At 42.7% G+C, this 21,638-nt stretch overlaps 1 protein-coding gene across 2 annotated transcripts in view; it reads left to right on the forward strand.

Moving 5' to 3' along the window:
• LOC139474490 (probable cytochrome P450 49a1) overlaps window positions 1-21,638 on the forward strand; it is a 64,872-nt gene that overhangs the window by 20,147 nt on the left and 23,087 nt on the right. Inside the window, exons 1-2 of one of the 2 annotated variants that reach the window (XM_071257535.1) lie at window positions 1,336-1,408; window positions 9,527-9,716. In XM_071257535.1, coding sequence (XP_071113636.1) covers window positions 1,394-1,408; window positions 9,527-9,716 — 205 coding nt within the window. In that variant the 5' untranslated portion in view covers window positions 1,336-1,393. Of the gene's footprint in view, window positions 1-1,335; window positions 1,409-9,526; window positions 9,717-21,638 lie in introns of those variants that run through there. The other variant, XM_071257534.1, reaches the window with a different exon arrangement.

Below are 21,638 nucleotides of genomic sequence, written 5' to 3' on the forward strand. Positions count from 1 at the left end.
TGCAGACACTGGCGATTAAGGGTAAAGCTTACTTGTAATTGTTCATAGGAAACGTTTTCTGACGGATGACTAAGAAGCCGACATCAGTATATTATGTTATATATTATATTACATCTTCATGTTGTAAACCCTTTGTACATGTTCTGAAACTACAATGTCAAGGTTGCGCTGTTACTTGTACAATATTATTGTACGCATGATGTACTTTTGACCTGTTGCCCATATATACAAGTAAACTGTCCGTCTGTCTTTTCTGATGGACGGAGAACTGTGCAATCAATAGTTTCCGGATATATATCGGCACAGCCGCCTCCTCGTTCCCCTGGCCTGGGCATATAATGCTTCTGTCCAGTAGATGTCGTTCCCCTAGCCCGGGCATATAATGCTTCTGTCCAGTAGATGTCGTTCCCCTAGCCCGGGCATATAATGCTTCTGTCCAGTAGATGTCGTTCACCTAGCCCGGGCATATAATGCTTCTGTCCAGTAGATGTCGTTCCCCTAGCCCGGGCATATAATGCTTCTGTCCAGTAAATATCGTTCCCCTAGCCCGGGCATATAATGCTTCTGTCCAGTAGATGTCGTTCCCCTAGCCTGGGCATATAATGCTTCTGTCCAGTAGATGTCGTTCCCCTAGCCCGGGCATATAATGCTTCTGTCCAGTAGATGTCGTTCCCCTAGCCTGGGCATATAATGCTTCTGTCCAGTAGATGTCGTTCACCTAGCCCGGGCATATAATGCTTCTGTCCAGTAGATATCGTTCCCCTAGCCTGGGCATATAATGCTTCTGTCCAGTAGATGTCGTTGCCCTAGCCCGGGCATATAATGCTTCTGTCCAGTAGATATCGTTCCCCTAGCCTGGGCATATAATGCTTCTGTCCAGTAGATGTCGTTTCCCTTGCCTGGGCATATAATGCTTCTGTCCAGTAGATGTCGTTCTTCTTATTGCCAACATGGCAACGTCCTTTCACGGAGCCAAAGTTCAGTGATGGCAAATCTTTCCCGATTTGTATTGATAACATCCGCAATTGAAGACTCATTTTCAGGAGTTAGGGATTTTGCTGAACGAGCATTCAAAAGTCCAACTTTCAAAGACTTCCGTTTTTAGTCTGTGAAACGCCACATAGGCCAAGATCTGTCAGTATTCTGTATTTTGACAGTTGTCATCTCTTGCTGGGGGTAGTCCTTCCAATAAATCTCCATTCATCAGAAATACATGTCACAACCATGATCACTGTATTGAAAACACTATTGACAAACAAAAGCCCAGGCTAATCAGTGTGACCCTGACCTACCGTCCTCATTGAAAGGATTCGGCAAGCAAGTCCGCCATTGTCCCAGTCCTTCATTCGGTCATGTGAATTGCCCCTGTGTGAAGGAGACTTGTGAATTCTGAATGATGAATCAACAGGTCAGTCACAAAGTCACCAATTTCCAGTTTTTTAGGATAAAATTTATACCAATGTACCCAACAATCTGTTGACAGATATCATATACAGGAGTTGTAACACTTTCTGCAGATGTCAATCCTTCAGAATTACAGAAAACTTAGTTTTCTTCAGAGCAGCCTATGTGACGCAACCCGTACAATGCGCGACCATAATGATTCTTATAACTTATGATCCTTTATAATATGTATTTGTATTGTAACTTGGGTCAAACTCGATTATGGATACCGCCCCGTGGTCTAGTAGATACAGCGTCTGCCCGGAGAGATGGTCCGTAGTTGGAAGCCCGGCCGTGTTACACCAAAGGCGTTAGAATACGGTAATTGTTGTTTCCCTGCCTAGCACTGGCATTAAAGGGACCAGTCAACGACTGGTCGGGTCAGTGTACGGTGTTGGAGTCGGGTTACACGTGAAACTGCGGCACGGTATCTCAGTGAGGTAGCAATATTTACATCCCTTTTCGTAAATACAGGAAACAGCCTTTATAGATAATACGCTGTAGTTCATTAATATCATTCTTCCGATTCCATTGAATACATCGCCGGTTCACTCAAATGTTTATGCTAAGATTGCGTTCAGAAGGGTTAGTTTGAGTGGTTCTGACATGAAGAGAAATGAGTTATTATTACTTAACGCCATATCAGCAATCTTGCAGCCATTCGTGGCGAGACAGGCGAGATTGAGGAGGTGACGTCACTTCGGAAACGGAATAATAATAATAATGAGTGAGTGAGTGAGTTTGTGAGTGAGTGAGTTAGTGAGTTTGTGAGTGAGTGAGTTTGTGAGTAAGTGAGTGAGTGAGTTTGTGAGTGAGTGAGTTTGTGAGTGAGTGAGTGAGTGAGTTTGTGAGTGAGTGGGTGAGTTTGTGAGTGAGTGAGTGAGTGAGTTTGTGAGTGAGTGAGTTTGTGAGTAAGTGAGTGAGTGAGTTTGTGAGTGAGTGAGTTTGTGAGTGAGTGAGTGAGTGAGTTTGTGAGTGAGTGGGTGAGTTTGTGAGTGAGTGAGTGAGTTTGTGAGTGAGTGAGTTTGTGAGTGAGTGAGTTTGTGAGTAAGTGAGTGAGTTTGTGAGTGAGTGAGTTTGTGAGTGAGTGAGTTTGTGAGTGAGTGAGTGAGTGAGTTTGTGAGTGAGTGAGTGGGTGAGTTTGTGAGTGAGTGAGTGAGTGAGTTAGTGACCAGTATTTCAGTTACTTCACGACGTTGTTGCCTCATCTGCCCAGGGTGAGCCACACCGTGGACGTTTACCCCTCCCATGAGCACGGGCATGGGGCCGACAAACCAAAAGTCACCAAATTTAGAAAAGTGATAATTTCATTGCAGTGCACATAACACGTGATATTTCACTGTAGTAAACATGATACTTGACATTTCACTGCAGTGAACATAATACTTTGACGGAACCATTGTCAAACAGGAGTTACCTCCCCTCAAATTGTCTCCCTTTATCGTAAGTGTCTGGCCCGTACACAAACTGTTGACGTTTTTCTCACGTTAGTTCCACACTGACAAGATAAAAGAATGGCAGATGGTCATTTATAGAGTTAATAACCTTCTTGCCGTTTGTCATTCTCTTGAAAATGTATCGTTATAAACTGTAAATTTCTCATATAACTCGTCAAACGTTCCGCAATGCGCCATTTTTGTTACTTGACCTGCCTGTATTCTTTTCTAATTTTTTTTCACTTCCAACAGCGGTCTCGCAGTTTTCAAGAATACTTTTTGTTAAAGTTGACTTTGTAAATAATCATAACTAAATGTATGAATAAAGAATTTGCGTTATCAATATTTTCGATGCTTTTGCTTATAGGTTTTAAGATTTTACAAACACGGACTACGTTTTAGGTCGGTGTGTGTTAGGTAGGGAGAATTTACATTTCAAGACTTTACATTTGTAATAAAATAATATAATTTTCCGGTAGGCAACTACACAAAAAAAAATATAATAAATAAGACATTCCATGTGCCGAGTGAAATATCACGTTTCTCGCATCTCGTGACAGGGGTTATGAAGATATGTCACTCGTATCCTGTGTGTACTTGACCTTGCTTTCCGTCGGGTAGAGAAGCGGGGACTTCGGAGAAGCGGGGACTACCGACATATTAACGCCAATACTCTTGTCCAATGAGAGGCCGTATTTCGATCACGTGTAGTACATGACTCAATGGGACACTCTGAACGTGCTTTCCATGCTGAACGTGAGAGCTGACCTATTGCTACAAGTAGGACAGAGAAGAGGTGACTGATGCTACAAATGTGACGCGAGATCATCATTATCATACATTACCCTCCATATTCACACCGATAATAACTACTGAATGACTTGACGACCATACACTAGCAATCTGGTGACATAGAAGTATGGGGGCGGTCGGGTAGCCTAGTGGTTAAATCGGGTTCGATTCCCGACATGGGTACAATGTGTGAAGCCCATTTCTGGTGTCCCCCGCCGTGATATTGCTGGAATATTGCTAAAAGCGGCGTAAAACCATACTCACTCACTCACTCACATAGAAGTATGCACGACCTCGAGGTCATGCTGGAGACATTGTAACATTTGATACGGACTGGGGTATTCATGTGGGGTCTGATTGGGCAGACATGTCGTCATACGATATTGCCATAAAACTGAAGCTTGTTGGGTAAGATTTCCGCCCGAACAAGCCCCCATCTCAAAGTTATATATAACTAAAAGGACTGAGCAGCAATGCATACATGGGTGGGGATATACGGACGGAAGTCTTTCCGCGTGTGCAACTTCATTTCAAATTGATTAAACATAATATATATTTAGTAGTAGTATACTTAGTATATTTTGTACCGAGGTTATCTGATTGAGGATGTATCTGACCTTGGGTGGCCCAGTGACTGAGGCGCTGCAATTAAATGTGCAGAGTTCATTCCTTGGGTCACTTAAGTGTTTGTTCGTATCCCGGTTCGCCGTGATGTTGTTTTCTAAGTTTGTCAACAACAACTGAAATAACTAAAACCTACAAGAACACTTAATATAACCTGCCGGGACGAAGAAGGTATACGCCCATGTTTGATGGTGTTTTAATAATGAAACAAAGAGGTAATGGCTATTCGATGGTGATGTATTTGATTCGGGTGTCATCGTTGTGTTTTTGACTTGTTGGCAGTGTTACATGCATTAAAAAGAAAAAGCATAATGGCAGCGATGTCAAGCAATACAAGACTTGTTAAGCTCTGATAGTTGTGTGTTAGAGCACTACAAATGGCTGTTGTGTTTCTCATTCTCTTGAGGGCGGTCGGGTAGCCTAGTGGTTAAAGAGTTCGCTCGTCACGCCAAAGACCGGGTTCGATTCCCGACATGGGAACAATGTGTGAAGCCCAATTCTGGTGTCCCCCGGCGTGATATTGCTGGAATATTGCTAAAAGCGGCGTACAACCACACTCACTCACTCTCCTTTTGGCAGCCATTTTGTATGATTTATAAAGTTGTATTTTATGAGTTTTGTATCGGGTTTTGTCACAATCCTTGATTAACACTGGCTACATCAGGTTAAACCCTGGTTAACAGAAATGAGGAGACAACGGTTGCGTCAGACTACTAAAAACTTAATAACCATCACTGGCCTTGGTGTAAACAAATAGTGTGTTGACAAGGTCGCGAGTACTTGCTACATGGTCGGGTTGGTGTACCCAGATCCTTTTCTCTTGCTCACACGACCGTGAAAAAAAACACTGTGGGATTTCCCTTACGAGGACTCCGGCCGCAGGAATGCGTAAATATCATGTATAGAGTTTGCGTGTCTAGTTATGCGGTGACTAAAGAAAGCTGCAATTCCCCAGTAAATGCTCAAGGCGCATTGATAGGGATTAGTTTTCGACATTACATCCCTCGCCCCTCCCCGACTTCCATGCCGTGACAGCGTGAGAAACACGAGGTCATCTTAAAAGGCTTTCTGTTTAAATAAATCACTATCAGTCTGTAAACCCCAACGCCATATACTTGACGCTCTGACACGTTACCTGTCCACGGCTGCATGTCAGTTTGCCGGAAGTGGGAAATGTCGCAATGCACTACGTGTCACGTCGCCAAGGGATCACCCTGTATACCTTTGGTGTGTCAGAAGTGGGTTTCACAATCTTGTTCGCTGGTAACACAGTTTATGTAAATCTTTGATCAGCTGGAAGCGCATGAATGTCAATGTTGGCCTGGCTGGATTGGAGTGTCGCCATACCCCGTTTCCGGCTCTATTCCTATTGGCGGAAATAGTCACGTGACGTTGTAGATCTTTGGCTCGCGACGTCGTCTGGATAACACTGTCGGATTAACTCACTCACGTCTTTCACAACAATCTCCTCCAATCCAAGGTTTGATTATTATTATGTTTATACTTATTTTGAGGGAAATCGGTACCCGCATTCGATTCCCTAGACTGACATCTAGTCTCTGAAATGAACATATTTTACAGAAAAAAACAGTTGTTAAATTATAGTTATAAAATATAATAAAAAGGAGCCCAGAGACTTTCTTCATTTTCATACAGCAGTAATCTAGACTTGCCAAACATTATAAATTTGTATGTGCTGTATTGGATATATTTGTTTCAGGGTCTGTATGACAGACTATGGATTCCCCACAATGTCTGAATCATATTTCGATGTTCATCGCCATAATATGGCAGAAGTCGTCCTATAGGTGGCGTATTAATCATTCGTAATTCATCAAGAACATTTGAAAGTAATAACATTAACACTTAAAAAATACATAAGTTATCTTGAGGTATAAAGAACACATTTCCCTACAGAATGAACAATATATTTTATTATGCCCTCTTAGTTTCCAAATCGGTTCAAACAAACTCTACAGAATGAACAATATATTTTATTATGCCCTCTTAGTTTCCAAATCGGTTGAAACAAACTCTGAAACACTAGTGATACTATCAGTGACGACGCAGGGTGAAGGAGTGAGTATTTGTGCAATAAGTGTTGTTTTTTGTTTTGGCTTGACGATACGTGATGCACCAGGTATATATATATATGCATAAACCCCGACGCCTTCTCACAATGGCAGTAGAGCTTCATTGTCAACATCGAAGCCATCTTAAAACATCCTTGCCTGTAATACATTGCGAAAGGTATTTCGCGGCCCACTTTCCATGACCTGTCGGATAGTGTATCACGTCTCTCCAAACGTGAATGGGCGATGTAGGTCGCTGCGCGGCTACTCTCCTTACCACTAATTTAATTCAAAAATTAATTTAATTAATCTATTCGAGACAGGTAAAGGGACTGTGGCTGCTTGAGTGATGCATCCCCTAAATTAATTCGGTCGTTTCAGTCTAACTGTTTTACCAATGCGCCCATGCGTATAGGAGTCATTAATCTGCAGAGCTCCAGCTAATTTTTAAAAAAATTGTGTTTTTACTCGAAGGTTTCCGCCACCCCCACCCGCCCCCACCCCCTCCGCGTTAGGTAATGATGGAATCCGAATTTGTAGTCAAATTTCTCAATTGGAGGTCAAAGGTGAATACAATCCACACTTAAAATTACCCCGGTTCACGGGGTGCGCCTATAATCGACCAGTTTGTTCATGCATGGGTACATGTGTACCTGTGTTGTATGTACTCGTGTATGTTTTATTGTGCAGATATGAACTGGATTGGAGTATTTGGCAGTTACGAATTGAGGATTGTGTTCATGTGTTGATGTAGCGTGTGGACGGGTTGGGCTATTTGTCATATCAAAGGCTTTATCATACTTGAAGTTGCAACATCTGTCCCTAAGTGCTATCTGGTTTTAGCTCTAGACCGGCAAGATTGTAAAAAAGGCGTTAAAAGAACCTCGACTCAAGGTCAAGGACAGTGTTATTTACCTGGTTGTGGTTTATTCTTTAAAAGGTGAGATTTTGGCACGTCCTAAAGTATCTTCACAGAAACCTCGTGTTGTTATGATCTTATATGTCATAATTTGGTGATCTATATATCTAAATTTATGTGTCCGCTAAGTTCCATCGACGATTGAGATCTTCCTTGTAGCTCACTCGAGCCGGAGTTTCATGGAATCTCGAATCACATACATCGGCATCGCTTCTGAATGAGTGAGTCTGATTTTGCGTCGCTTTTAGCAATATTCTGGCAATATCACGGCGGGGGTCACCAGAAATGGGCTTGACACATTGTACCCATGTCGGGAATCGAACCCGGGTCTTCGGCGTTACCAGCGAACGCTTTAACCGCTAGACTACCCGACCGCCCCCGCATCGCTTCTGAAACGCCATTGATGATCATAGGAGTGCAGTCGCAATATATGCTTCAGAATTTAAACATGGCCGCACGGCAGCCATGTTGAAAACAACACCCCACACCTCAACACCCCCACCCACTGAAGAACATGAGACCTTTCCAATGATAAATCATTCATGCAACTACGAAGTACTGTCATCGACAGCACTTGTTGAAATGTCAGAAGCGAATGGCTTTAGCAGTCAGCTGATATTAGTCGTTAAAGTGCACGATACCTTGGTGTGCCCTCGTGTTACGTCGGCTGCATGGAAACGTACATATGTTTCAGGCCTTATTCGTTGTTCTCTTGCTTTTGATCCGTGTTGTGATTCCATGTCAGAACAGGCTTCACTCTGTGTGACAGGGGTCAGACTGTGTGACAGGGGTCAGGCTGTGTGACAGGGGTCAGACTGTGTGACAGGGGTCAGGCCGTGTGACAGAGGTCAGGCTGCGTGACAGGGGTCAGGCTGCGTGACAGGAGTCAGGCCGTGTGACAGGGGTCAGGCCGTGTGACAGGGGTCAGGCCGTGTGACAGGGGTCAGGCCGTGTGACAGGGGTCAGGCTGCGTGACAGGGGTCAGGCTGCGTGACAGGGGTCAGGCTGTGTGACAGGGGTCAGGCTGTGTGATATGACGGGGGTATGTAAATAATCAAGTCTGGACCAGACAATCCAGTGATTGACATCATGAGCATCGATCCACGCAATTGGGATCGATGACATGCATCAACCAAGTCAGCGAGCCTTGTATGGCAAGTGTGAATGGCTGAAGACCTGGTTCCACTTGCACAAAACGATCTTAGCGCTAAGACTCTTGTTAGCCTATGTTAAAGTATGGGAATTTAGATCATCTTAGCGCTAAGATGGCTTTGTGCAAGTTGGCCATATTCTACCCAAGAATCTTCACGGGTCTGTGATAAAATGTGTCCACAAGAGATATGCATGATATACACGTCTCTAGGCAACAACATAACATACGGTATCCTGGGTTGACATCTGTGGTAGTATGTTCCTAACAACTAAAATTTGTTTGAGTTTCTGGTGTTTATCGCAATAACTTATATGACGGCAGTCTGTAAATAAGCGAGTCCCACGCAACGTCCCACCCCCACTCCTACACCCCAAATGACAAGCATTGGCTTCACGCAGCTGCCCTCATCATTACTTCATCAGCTTACATAGCCATATTTCTCATCAGTAGCCCATTTTCAAAAGAGGAAGGCCACGAGGCCCTATTTTCTCAGGAGGCAGCTGTTTCAAACTCGGGAGCAACGATTGCGACATCGTTAAGCCAAGGAAAGTAACTCTTTCGATAAAATCAGAGAAATGTTAATATTCACGAACCTCATATTAAAACATTACTTCTTTTTGAAGAAAGATAAAAGTTATTTTTTGTGTGACAACAGTCGATCACTCAACATGCTTTCAAAGGATTGCAACGTATGTTAAAAGTTTGTATTTGTAGCCTTCGGGATACTTATGTTGTAAGATTGGTTGAACATGGCATGACGTTACAGAACAGCTCCGTCCCACCCCACCCCCACCCCACCCCTTATGAGGAACGAGGTGCGCCCTCTCGGCCATGCTAGGATGTTCTGGTCATTTCGAATACAAGCTTTGCTAATATTATGATGAAGACCTGTTGGCACAATACTGTACAAGGCGGCGATAAAACTAATTCACTCACTTAACTTACGATAAGGTCGCGAACAGGAATGACGAGAAAATCGTAGGGCAATTATATGATACTGTTAGAACCTCTGCTAACATTTGACCATTTTTTTTTTGGTTGAATCAGGTTATGAAGTTTCTGATCAATATTGTTCTTGTCTTTGCAGAACACAATGAAAAAGCAAATCGCCAGTTTCATGAGTTCAAAGTTGAGCACTGCACGTGCAGCGCACGTGGCAACAGCGCACCCTGTGAACATTCGCACTGAAAACAGTAAATCCCTTGAGGCTATCCCCGGCCCCAGTGGAATACGCGCCCTGCCGTATATCGGACCCGCCTTCATGTTCCGGCCTTTCGGTGAGTAGTGGCTTTGTCGTTTATATTTCATCTTGATTCGATTATTACTAATTGTATCAGCCTACGCTAGTTGATTCGCTGTACATGCATAGATACACCGATCTAAAGGTGAGCGATAAGAACTTCAAGTAGTTCACACGTTTGTTTGTTAGTTTGTTGTTGTTTAACGCCACACTCAGCAATATTCCAGCTGTATGACGGCGGTCGGTAAGTAATCGAGTCTGGACACAGACAGTCCAGTTATTGACATCATGAGTATCGATCCACTTGGAATACAATAACATGCATCAACTAAGTCAGCGGGCCTGACCACCCGATCCCGTTAGTCGCCTCTTACGACAAGCATCGTCGCTTTTTACGGCAAGCATGGGTTGCTGAAGACCTATTCTACCCCGGATCTTCACGGCAAGCATGGACTAGACAATCAAATGATCGACATCATGAGCATCGATCTACGCAATTGGGATTGGGGTCAGCGAGCCTGGCCGCACGATCCCGTTAGTCGCCTCTTACGACAAGCATAGTCGCCTGTTAGGGCAAGCATGGGTTGCTGAAGACCTTTTCTAACCCGGATCATCACGGGTAGTTCACCTGTGAGTGAATGAGTGAGTGAGTGATCAGAACGAAGTGCTGCTCAACCTACGGTCATATGTTTTTGCACGCCTAAGGGAGGCAACTGTGCGAAGCGAATTGCGATGCTTAAGGCGACAGGACCACAAAACATCCACACGCAAAAGATAAACACATATACAATACTATAATGCTATAACAAATGTAACACAACTGGGTGCACATTGACCTCGGCTCTATATACAATGTCAGTTGTCAAGCTTGACAAACACCCTGATAACATGTGGTTGGTTTGGTTGCTGCTGGATTATAGCCGGTATTTGTAATCATAATTACTGTTATTCATATGCTGAACTGTTTGACTTTTATCTGATTGGTGTTGTATATGAACTGTGATTGAATTTATGTTTTATTATTTCAATCTATATATAGAATATGTATAGCTGAATTTTTTATCAATGCGACGTAATCATTTAAATAAACTAAATATCTAATAGAAAGTATACCAACTAAAATATTTTCCTCTATTTTGATAACTTACAAAAATCAATTAAGACTAATATGTTGCACGAATACTACCAAATGTATTCGGTGACAAAAAACAGGGAAAATTGACAATACGTAGAACGAAATGCACGTGTTAAGCCACTGTTTAAAACTGGTGACAAGGCACGTTATCCACCGAAAACACTAAGAAAATATGCTACGTTCAACCGCTATACAGAAAGAGAGAGCCGTTGGTATGGCGTAACAATGAGCCAAGCACGCGGCCATTGGAAGAACGTTTGGGTGCATCGTGTAACCATTACCAGATTGATGCAACGTTTACAACAGACAGCACAGACTTCAGACAGCACAGACATCAGACAGCACAGACATCAGACAGCACAGACATCAGACAGGCATAAAAGCGGAAGACCACCGGTGACCACGCCCATTTAAGACCATCACATCCTGGCTTCATCACCGAAACCGCTTCATCACAGCGACGGCAACCGCCACAGGGTCAGTCGACAGACAGTATGTTGGAGATTAAGAGAACGTGGTTTCAGAGCACGTCGACCCTACAGCGTCAACACTGACGTAACAGGCTAACACGGGCAAGGCGAGTTCGACGTTGGCAAGTGCGAGACCTGCACGCGTCATGTTCTCCGATGAGAATATATATTGCTTGTACACAAATGATGGTCGGCAGCGAGTATTCAGACGAGCAGATGAATGTTTATCGCTAAATTGTGTTCAATTTCAATCATTGGAAGGCGGTCTGTGGGGGTATCTAAAGGCGATGTCTAAACGAGGCTCGTAATTATAAAGGACACCTAAATATCCAGAGATATCGGGATGACGTTTTGAGACCCATTGTGCATCCTTCATTCAGGAGTCCCCACGTGGCATTAGCTTCCACGGCAAGGCTCACACAGAACTTTCCACAGAACGTTTTACCAAGGCCGGCATATTCTCCTGATATGAACCCCTTCCGAACATTTATGGGATCACCTTGACCACCAGATCAGAAGACGACCGCGGCACAAGCCACCGGCCAAGAACTGGAACAATGTCTCCTTGAGGAATGGCAGCAGATTACCCCCACGTCGTCCGACGTTGGACGTCATCGATGCGTCGGCGTGTTCAGGCGTGCGTTAATGCACATTGTGAACATACTCGGTAATAAGTTGGTTTGGAATGTGCCTTCAGAGATTTTATAGTCATGTTGAACAAGTGCTGTGACAGTGATATTGTGAAACTTGTCATGTGTCTTTGTGACTCAGTCGGTGGGAAGGTTTTTGTTTGGATAGCATGGACAGTTGTACTCTAATGTACTCCAATAAAATATATACATATTGACTTTCTACATGTTTTTAGTTTTCTTTCATAGTCTTTGTAACTCTTTTAGCCACACACTTGTTGCCGAAACCAAAGCATGTTCTTTTTCAAACCCGTGGTTTTCGTCTGTTCCGGCGGATAATCTAGACCGGTAATTTTTCCAGTTCATATTTCCTATTTTTTCTAGCCTGTTTACAATCATTATGAAACCATTGTTTTACTCCAAGTGGAATCTGGTTTTTTTGTGGATAATACAGACTGGTTATTCTCTTGCATTGACAATATATATTTACAAACTTTCTCGTTGCACGACCGTTCGTTTCGTCACTTATGTCCAGCCTACACGGAATTGTGGATAAGGAAAGGCTCCCTAACAACAAGTGCTTGACGTTCGAGGAGACTAAACGGATCGGGTGGTCACACTTCTCAGATTGCGTGTAATGCTATCGCGAAGTCGAGGATCACTGCTCATAATATCAGTCACTGGTTTCACTCCAATATTAATAGACATCCTTGATTATTGCTGAGTGGGACGTTAAACAAACACAATTTCTTCAACGTTTTGAGCAGCATCGCGTTCGTGTCCAACATCCCCATGACGGCCCCGTCAGCGAAAGGACATCATCGTCCACCTCAACGAGTCCATGGCAAAATGACTAGTGACGTGAATCACACGCGTGCACTGACGCACGTGTTAAACACTGTCAAGTTGTTTTTAGAGTTTTACAGTGAAGGTTTTGAATGGTCCTGTCCAAATGATTGAGGACTTCCTTCTTCGTATTTCAATCACGGAAGATTATAAATGATTGGTGCCTTAAAAGAGTATCAGTGGTGTGTTCTCGTCTTGTTTTGTCATCGTCGCTGCTCTACAAGTGGGGCTTTTTGAACTGTAAATGGATCGGAATTTGTTCTGTGGAGGATAGTCGATTGATACAGATGTATGGGTCTACGTTTGCACGCGATTTGCTAACACAATATTACAGTGATTATCCTATAGATATATTCTTGGCTTCCAGATGACTGGAAAATTAATCGCCATGCCTACACAGTCGCTATTGGAAAGAAAACATGTTGTCGCGTAATCATTCTTCACAAAAAAACTATTACGAAGACTAGGTTGCGTTCTGATTCAGACCAAAATATGTTCTCACATATAAATTCCCCGTGTTCTCACATATACATTACCCCATGTTCTCACATATACATTACGCCATATTCTCACATATACATTACACCTTTTTCTCACGTACACATTAGCCATGTTCTCACATATACATTACCCATGTTCTCACATATACATTACCTACATGTTCTCACATACACATTAGCCCATGTTCTCACATATACATTACCCATGTTCTCACATATACATTACCTACATGTTCTCACATACACATCAGCCCATGTTCTCACATATACATTACCCATGTTCTCACATATACATTACCTACATGTTCTCACATACACATCAGCCCATGTTCTCACATATACGTTACCCCATATTCTCACATATACATTACCCCATGTTCTCACATACACATCAGCCCATGTTCTCACATATACATTACCCATGTTCTCACATACACATTACCCCATGTTCTCACATATACATTACGCCATATTCTCACATATACATTACGCCATATTCTCACATATACATTACACCTTTTTCTCACATACACATTAGCCATGTTCTCACATATACATTACCCATGTTCTCACATATACATTACCTACATGTTCTCACATACACATTAGCCCATGTTCTCACATATACATTACCCATGTTCTCACATATACATTACCTACATGTTCTCACATACACATCAGCCCATGTTCCCACATATACATTACCCATGTTCTCACATATACATTACCTACATGTTCTCACATACACATCAGCCGATGTTCTCACATATACGTTACCCCATATTCTCACATATACATTACCCCATGTTCTCACATACACATCAGCCCATGTTCTCACATATACATTACCCATGTTCTCACATACACATTAGCCATGTTCTCACATATACATTATCCCATGTTCTCACATATACATTACCCATGTTCTCACATATACATTACCCATGTTCTCACATATACATTACGCCATGTTCTCACATATACATTATCCCATGTTCTCACATATACATTACCCCATGTTCTCACATATACATTACCTACATGTTCTCACATACACATTAGCCATGTTCTCACATATACATTATCCCATTTTCTCACATATACATTACCCCGTGTTCTCACATATACATTATCCCATGTTCTCACATATACATTACACCATGTTCTCACATATACATTACGCCATGTTCTCACATATACATTACCCCGTGTTCTCACATACACATTAGCCATGTTCTCACATATACATTACCCCATGTTCTCACATATTCATTACCCCATGTTCTCACATATACATTACCCCTTGTTCTCACATATACATTACCCCATGTTCTCATATATGCATTATATCTTGTTCTCACATATACATTACATCTTGTTCTCACATATACATTACATCTTGTTCTCACATATACATTACACCATGTTCTCACATATACATTACCCCATTTTCTCACATATACATTACCCATGTTCTCATATATACATTACCCATGTTCTCACATACACATTACCCCTTGTTCTCACATATACATTACGCCATGTTCTCACATATACATTACCCCATGTTCTCACATATACATTACCCATGTTCTCATATATACATTATATCTTGTTCTCACATATACATTACCCCTTGTTCTCACATGTACATTACCCCATGTTTTCACATATAGACCACCCCATATACATTACCCATGTTCTCACATATACATTACACCTTGTTCTCACATATACATTGCGCCATGTTGTTCTCACATATGAATCATACAGTCTTTTATGGTTATCGCTGTCGCACGTCCAACTGTGGACCTCCCTCTATCCTTCACCTGAAGATCTAGGGCCTTTGCGTAATCCCCCGATATCACGTGACTCCATGACAAAAGAACCTCTCACAATTAGTTCAACAATTAAGTCTTTAATAGTTCAACAATTGTGTTATAACAATTCCTAAAAGTAGCTTCGGGGCAAGTGAAACTATGCCTCGTAAACAGCGACTGGCTGACTTTGTAACGTTTTAAAATAGTAAAAAAAGAATTGCACTACACAAACGTCATGGAGTTGCAAAAGGGTATAATGAACGCTATCGGTGTAGTCCTACAACACAATACTTGTCTAACTCACACAATGCACCTAACAATATGTCTGGATACATTATGAGTATATAGATCTGTCTGAATGTTGCAAAGAATTTGAGGGCGGTCGGGTAGCCTGTGGTTGAAGCTTTCGCTCGTCACGCCGTTCGATTCCCGACATGGGTAAATTGTGTGAAGCCCATTTCTGGTGTCCCCCGTCGTGATATAGCTGGAATATTGCTAAAAGCGGCGTAAAACCTCACTCACTCGCAAAGAATTTAACACCTGGGGTTCTTGATGAGCTCTGAGGTGTGCATGTCAAGGTGCATTGTGGTCGGTATATGTGTTAGTAGGACGACGCGAGCGCAAGTGCATGCATGTTAGCGTCATTGACGGTAATGTATTCATCAAACTGACGCCATATAATTACACGGTAAAAATACCATTCGCTTTTCATATACGTCAGAAGCCTAGATAACAGCCGAGTTCAACAAGACATGCAATGTGGAACGTTGTGTATAGGTATTGAGGCACGGTGTTACGATCCAGTGGGTTGGAAGTGGGTTTTTGTACATGGGGAGGTAGGTCGTAACACCAGACGAAATATCTTGTTACAATACTTGCTGAAATCACCGTTAACATGTCTTTGTTAAACATTTAATAAAACTACAATTCAACTGTCAGTGAGTATGGTTTTACGTTGCTGGGGGACAAAGTTCAGTTATATCACAGCATTTCAGTGAGTATGGTTTAACGTTCCTGGGGGACATATTTCAGTTATATCACAGCATTTCAGTGAGTATGGTTTAACGTTCCTGGGGGACATATTTCAGTTATATCACAGCATTTCAGTGAGTGTGGTTTAACGTTGCTGTGGGACATATTTCAGTTATATCACAGCATGTCAGTGAGAGTGGTTTAACGTTGCTGGGGGGACATATTTCAGTTATATCACAGCATTTCAGTGAGTATGGTTTAACGTTCCTGGGGGACATATTTCAGTTATATCACAGCATTTCAGTGAGTATGGTTTAACGTTGCTGTGGGACATATTTCAGTTATATCACAGCATGTCAGTGAGTATGGTCTAACGTTGCTGGGGGACATATTTCAGTTATATCACAGCATGTCAGTGAGAGTGGTTTAACGTTGCTGGGGAGACATATTTCAGTTATATCACAGCATGTCAGTGAGAGTGGTTTAACGTTGCTGTGGGACATATTTCAGTTATATCACAGCATGTCAGTGAGTATGGTCTAACGTTGCTGTGGGACATATTTCAGTTATATCACAGCATGTCGGTGAGAGTAGTTTAACGTTGCTGTGGGACATATTTCAGTTATATCACAGCATGTCAGTGAGAGTAGTTTAACGTTGCTGTGGGACATATTTCAGTTACATCCCAGCATGTCAGTGAGTATGGTTTAACGTTGCTGTGGGACATATATCAGTTATATCACAGCATGTCGGTGAGAGTAGTTTAACGTTGCTGTGGGACATATTTCAGTTATATCACAGCATGTCAGTGAGAGTAGTTTAACGTTGCCGTGGGACATATTTCAGTTATATCACAGCATGTCAGTGAGAGTAGTTTAACGTTGCCGTGGGACATATTTCAATTATACCACACGAGTGCGGCGTTAAACAACAAACAAACAACATGTACATGTATTGTACGGTGGGGTGGTGTATAGTTAAAGCTAGCGCTTGTTGTGCCGACGAATCGGGTTTTAATCTCATATGTCTTAGTGTCACCCCCGCCATTATAACATTAAAGCTCACTTGGGTCTGGGACGTTAATTTTGAACCATAGTGATATGATCGTGTCACATAATATTCTCGCCAAATTTTAAAAAACGCAACCAACGCCTAAAAATATGTCTCCTGTTTCAGTCTGGTTTTATAAAATAATGGCAGTTGCGTTTCTAAGATGTTTGAGTATAAGTGGTGTGATTGACTCATCAGTTTTTGAAATTAATTCCAAGTTTCCGAGGTCATCGTTATAATGTTATAACAGTGTTATACCTACACTGCTTATGTAGGTCCAACTAAACGTCCCTGGAGCTAGCGGAATCGTGATCTATATATCTGCTTCCGTTGAAGATGTCAAATTTTAATAATGAAACTAGTTCCTATGTGGGAGTGCCGGTGGGTTGAAGTAATTAATCCCGACTGCGGACCAACTGTAATTGCGTCCCTGAATATTTTATCCACAGCCCAGTTTCAGTGCCGGGTTCAAGTTCAGTTTTACCTTGGTCGGTTTAATCACAACATTTCGTCCAGGTCTAACTGGAGCACAGGTGGTACTGTTGTTTGAGGCCCGGAAACTGCAGAGTTGCGTCCCTTATGCTCCTCGTTTCCTTGGTTCGAATCCAAGATTCGCCCCCATCTTGACCTAGGTTTATCCACTCATACCTCCAGAGCGGGCGGTGGGGTCGCATAGTGGTTAAAGTGTTCACTCATCACCCGGGTTCAATTCCCGCATGAGTATAAGGTACTAAGCCAATTTCTTGAGTCGCCCGTCGTCATTATAGAAGTATTGTTAAAGGCGGCGTAAAACAATTACAGTAAACTACGGTTATAACGAACACGCTTTTAACGAACTGACGGATATAACGAACTAACCTTTTAGTCCCGACTATTTGCTGTAGTTATGCTGTATATATGCTTATAACGAATTACGGTTATAACGAACTAAAGTTAGTAGTCCTTTTGAGTTCGTTGTAACCGTAGTTTTCTGTACTGCGATTTGATTCGGTCTCGAAGTAATCCATTGAGTTCCATTGATTGATATTATGAGTAACGGTATATAAACCGTCCGGGTGCATTTGCACTCAAGGAGCCAAATCTGATCCATTTAATCTGGGGACCAGGTCGAAGCCGCACCCCCGGGAGTCTTTGATCATGCATATTTATCCCCACAGTTGTAGTGTGTACCATCCCCTTACATGTGCTTGGTGAAGACTGATAAGGCCCAAAACCCCATGGGCTTGTTTTCCCGGTTCACACACGAGTAGGGGCGGTCGGGCAGCCTAGTGGTTAAAGCGCTCGATCGTCACGCCGAACACCCGGGTTCGATTCTCGACATGGGTACAATGTGTGAAGTCCATTTGTGGTGTCCCCCGCCGTTATATTGATGGAGTATTTCTAAGCGGCGTAAAACCATACTCACTCACTCACACACGAGTAATGGTTCGCCTCGTGGTGAAGGCGTTCACCTAACACACCGAAGATTTGTGTTCGATTCCCCATATGGGTAAAATGCGTGAAGCGCATTCTTGATATACCCCACAATATAGCTGGGGTATTGTATAAGTCAAATACTTACTCCGGGTTAGAACTGGTCTTTAGCGATCCATGCCTGTCGTAAAAAAACGACATCTTCCCTATGCCAGGGAATTAACTGACTATATTGTCGAACTTAGCCAGTATTATGGAGCTATATTTTGGCTGGACTAACGAGTCTATGCATAGTCTAATCAAAATCGCATAATGAAATAAACATCCGGTTCGTAAACTGCCGTCAAGATTTCGGTCGTTTACCGGATTTGCATATAATGTGTACCACCAACGCGGCGTGAACAGATATTTTCCAAATCTTTTCATGTTTTTAATCACGTGATTTGGTGCACATCGTAAAGTAAGCATCCCTCATCCCTCGTGCTAAAGTTATGACAGATGGTGTGATCCTTTGGGAGTCTCATTAGCATAGGACTGACATTTTACATTCGACTTTGAATGCGGCACATATGAGTGTTTTTATTTGTTGTTGGGAAGTTCTGGTTTAAATAAATCAAAATACCATTTTATATGCACAAAAGTGTTTCTTGTCCAACGTCTGACATTTTATAAAGACTTCCAGTTTTGCAGTGCAACTGTTTTCGAGCTCACATTCATCTCTCATGTTGCATACATGAAAGGGATGTTGGATAGTCTAGTAGTTAAAGCGTTCGCTATTCACGCCGAACATCCGGGTTCGATTCCCTACAAGGGTACTTTAAGTGACGTCTCCCATTTGCGTGGATCGATGCTCATGATGTCAATCACTGGATTGTCTGGTCCAGACTCGATTATTGACAGACCGCCGTCATATAACTGAAATATTGCTGAATGCGGCGTTAAACAACAACAAACAAACAAACTTTAAGTGAGGCTCTATTTTGTATACTCGGTGTGATATTGCCAAAAGCAGCTCACGAAACACTCACCCACTTAGGAACTCATCTACTCACTAACTCACCCACACAAACTCACACCCACTCAGGAACTCATCCACTCACGCAGTCATCCTCGCAAGACCTCACCCACTCAAGCAGTCATCCTCGCAAGACCTCACCCAAACACGAACTCACAATCCATCACTCAGTAACACAGCATGCACTTTTACGATACTGTTTGTTGCAATCCATAACAGACTCAGCGGGTATTCCCAAGTCCCAACAGACATAACGGTTCGACTCGGAGACATAACCAGTCGCGTGTCAACGTATACCGGTGGCGTGGGGCGTTGCTCATTATATCAATCACTTGTTTGTTTGTACTTGATTATTTACACAGGCCGACTTCCTGTTGCTGAATGTTGTCGAATGGCGTTGAATAACAAACAAACATGTACTGGTAAACATACGACATAGTATTGTGATCATGAATTGGTTTCAAAAATTCCAATGCCAGAATAGCATTGATCTTCGTTGTTCTACATCTTTAGACGGCAGGGGCGGTTGGGTAGCCTAGTGGTTCAAGTGTTCGCTCGTCACGCCGAAGACCTGGGTTCGATTCCCGACATGGACACAATGCGTGAAGCCCATTCCTGGTGTCCCCCACCGTGATATTGCTGGAATATTGCTGACAGCGGCGTAAAACCATACTCATTCGTTCTTTAGACTACTCACCCTCCAAGCACGATAACCTGTCGGGACGCCATTGGTCTACCGCTGATCAATGTCTACCACTGATTGTCTGTGCACGGTGATAGATCATGAATAGATGCGTGAGAGGTGAATGACCTTTAGGGGTTTCTCACAACGCGGGACAGGATCTGAAAGACCAATCGAGTGCCAAAACTTTGGCAGCTGCGTTGTGTTTAACGCCGCTTCTAACAGTATTTCAGCTAGACGACGGGTTGTCAGATGTGTGTTGGAGAGAAGTTAAACATGACGCAGGTCATAGACCTTCACCTCTTTGGAGACTGTGGAATGACGCAAATATTTATTCCGAATTTACAATCAGCGGATCCTGGTATAACTAGAAATCCACTTGGCTCAAGGATCCACCAATTCGCACACATCAACGCGGGCGCAAACAATGAACCATACCACATATCAGTTTTAAACCCCATATGAAGATCCAAATCGTTTTAACGTAATAATTAATGTGCGTCACATATCTGACATTTTCCGGATTAACAGTATCGTCTGATAAGGTTCCACTGTAGTCAATTGATATTCTATCATCCCAAACTCATCAGACCCGTCCGTTTAAGGCATCGGTGTACTGTAAAGAAACTGCAGTGATTTGTAACCATCATCACGACTCCCGGAGAGCGCTATTCTTGAAGCCCACAGGGACATCCCAAGTACGTGTCGCTCAATACCACTGAAATAGCCCGTTGCAGTCAGTTCGTCTCAGACAGAAAACAAGACAAAAGTACTTTAAGGGTTCGGTCGTGACCTTCTCAGCATCTAGCTAGCTGATAGGGTGGGTATGCATAACGAAACAGCTTTCCAATGGATTGACCTGGAACAGAAAATTGACAGGCGTACTTTAAGGGAGAGGTTAGTTTTTACCTCGATATCTGGCAAGCATGCTGTCGGAGAAAAGAACATGACACTTCATGGTGTTGGCGTTACCGTGGGGGATTACGTGCTCTTTAGCGTGGCCAAGCCGAACTGACGACCCGTGGGTTGTTTCGTTAAAATCATCATTCGCGCCCACGTCCAAGCTTGCATGCTATGACAAACACGGTAATAATTTGTATTGATATTGGAAGCCCCAACTAAGTGAGTGAGTGGGTGAGTGGTATGGTTTTACGCCATAGACAGTACTGTCAAATCATCTGAGAATCAACTTTCACATATTACCAGGCATCTGGGTCTCAGTAACTTTACCTAGAATACTCTTTGACATTTTCACATCTTTTCAATTGCAAGCGTGATGAATAGAACATTATCATTCTTCTTTTAGGATTATTTTTAAAAAACCCGGATACATATGTCATGAGGAGGTCAGGCTGACATTTGAACTCGACGCACTTGTCCTGTGTGAATGGCGATGGGATTCAGCAAAGGTCACAATTGCCATCTTG

The sequence above is a fragment of the Haliotis cracherodii genome, unplaced genomic scaffold (genome assembly GCF_022045235.1).
Source record: "Haliotis cracherodii isolate W230 unplaced genomic scaffold, xgHalCrac1.p SCAF_3, whole genome shotgun sequence".
NCBI lineage: Eukaryota > Metazoa > Mollusca > Gastropoda > Lepetellida > Haliotidae > Haliotis > Haliotis cracherodii.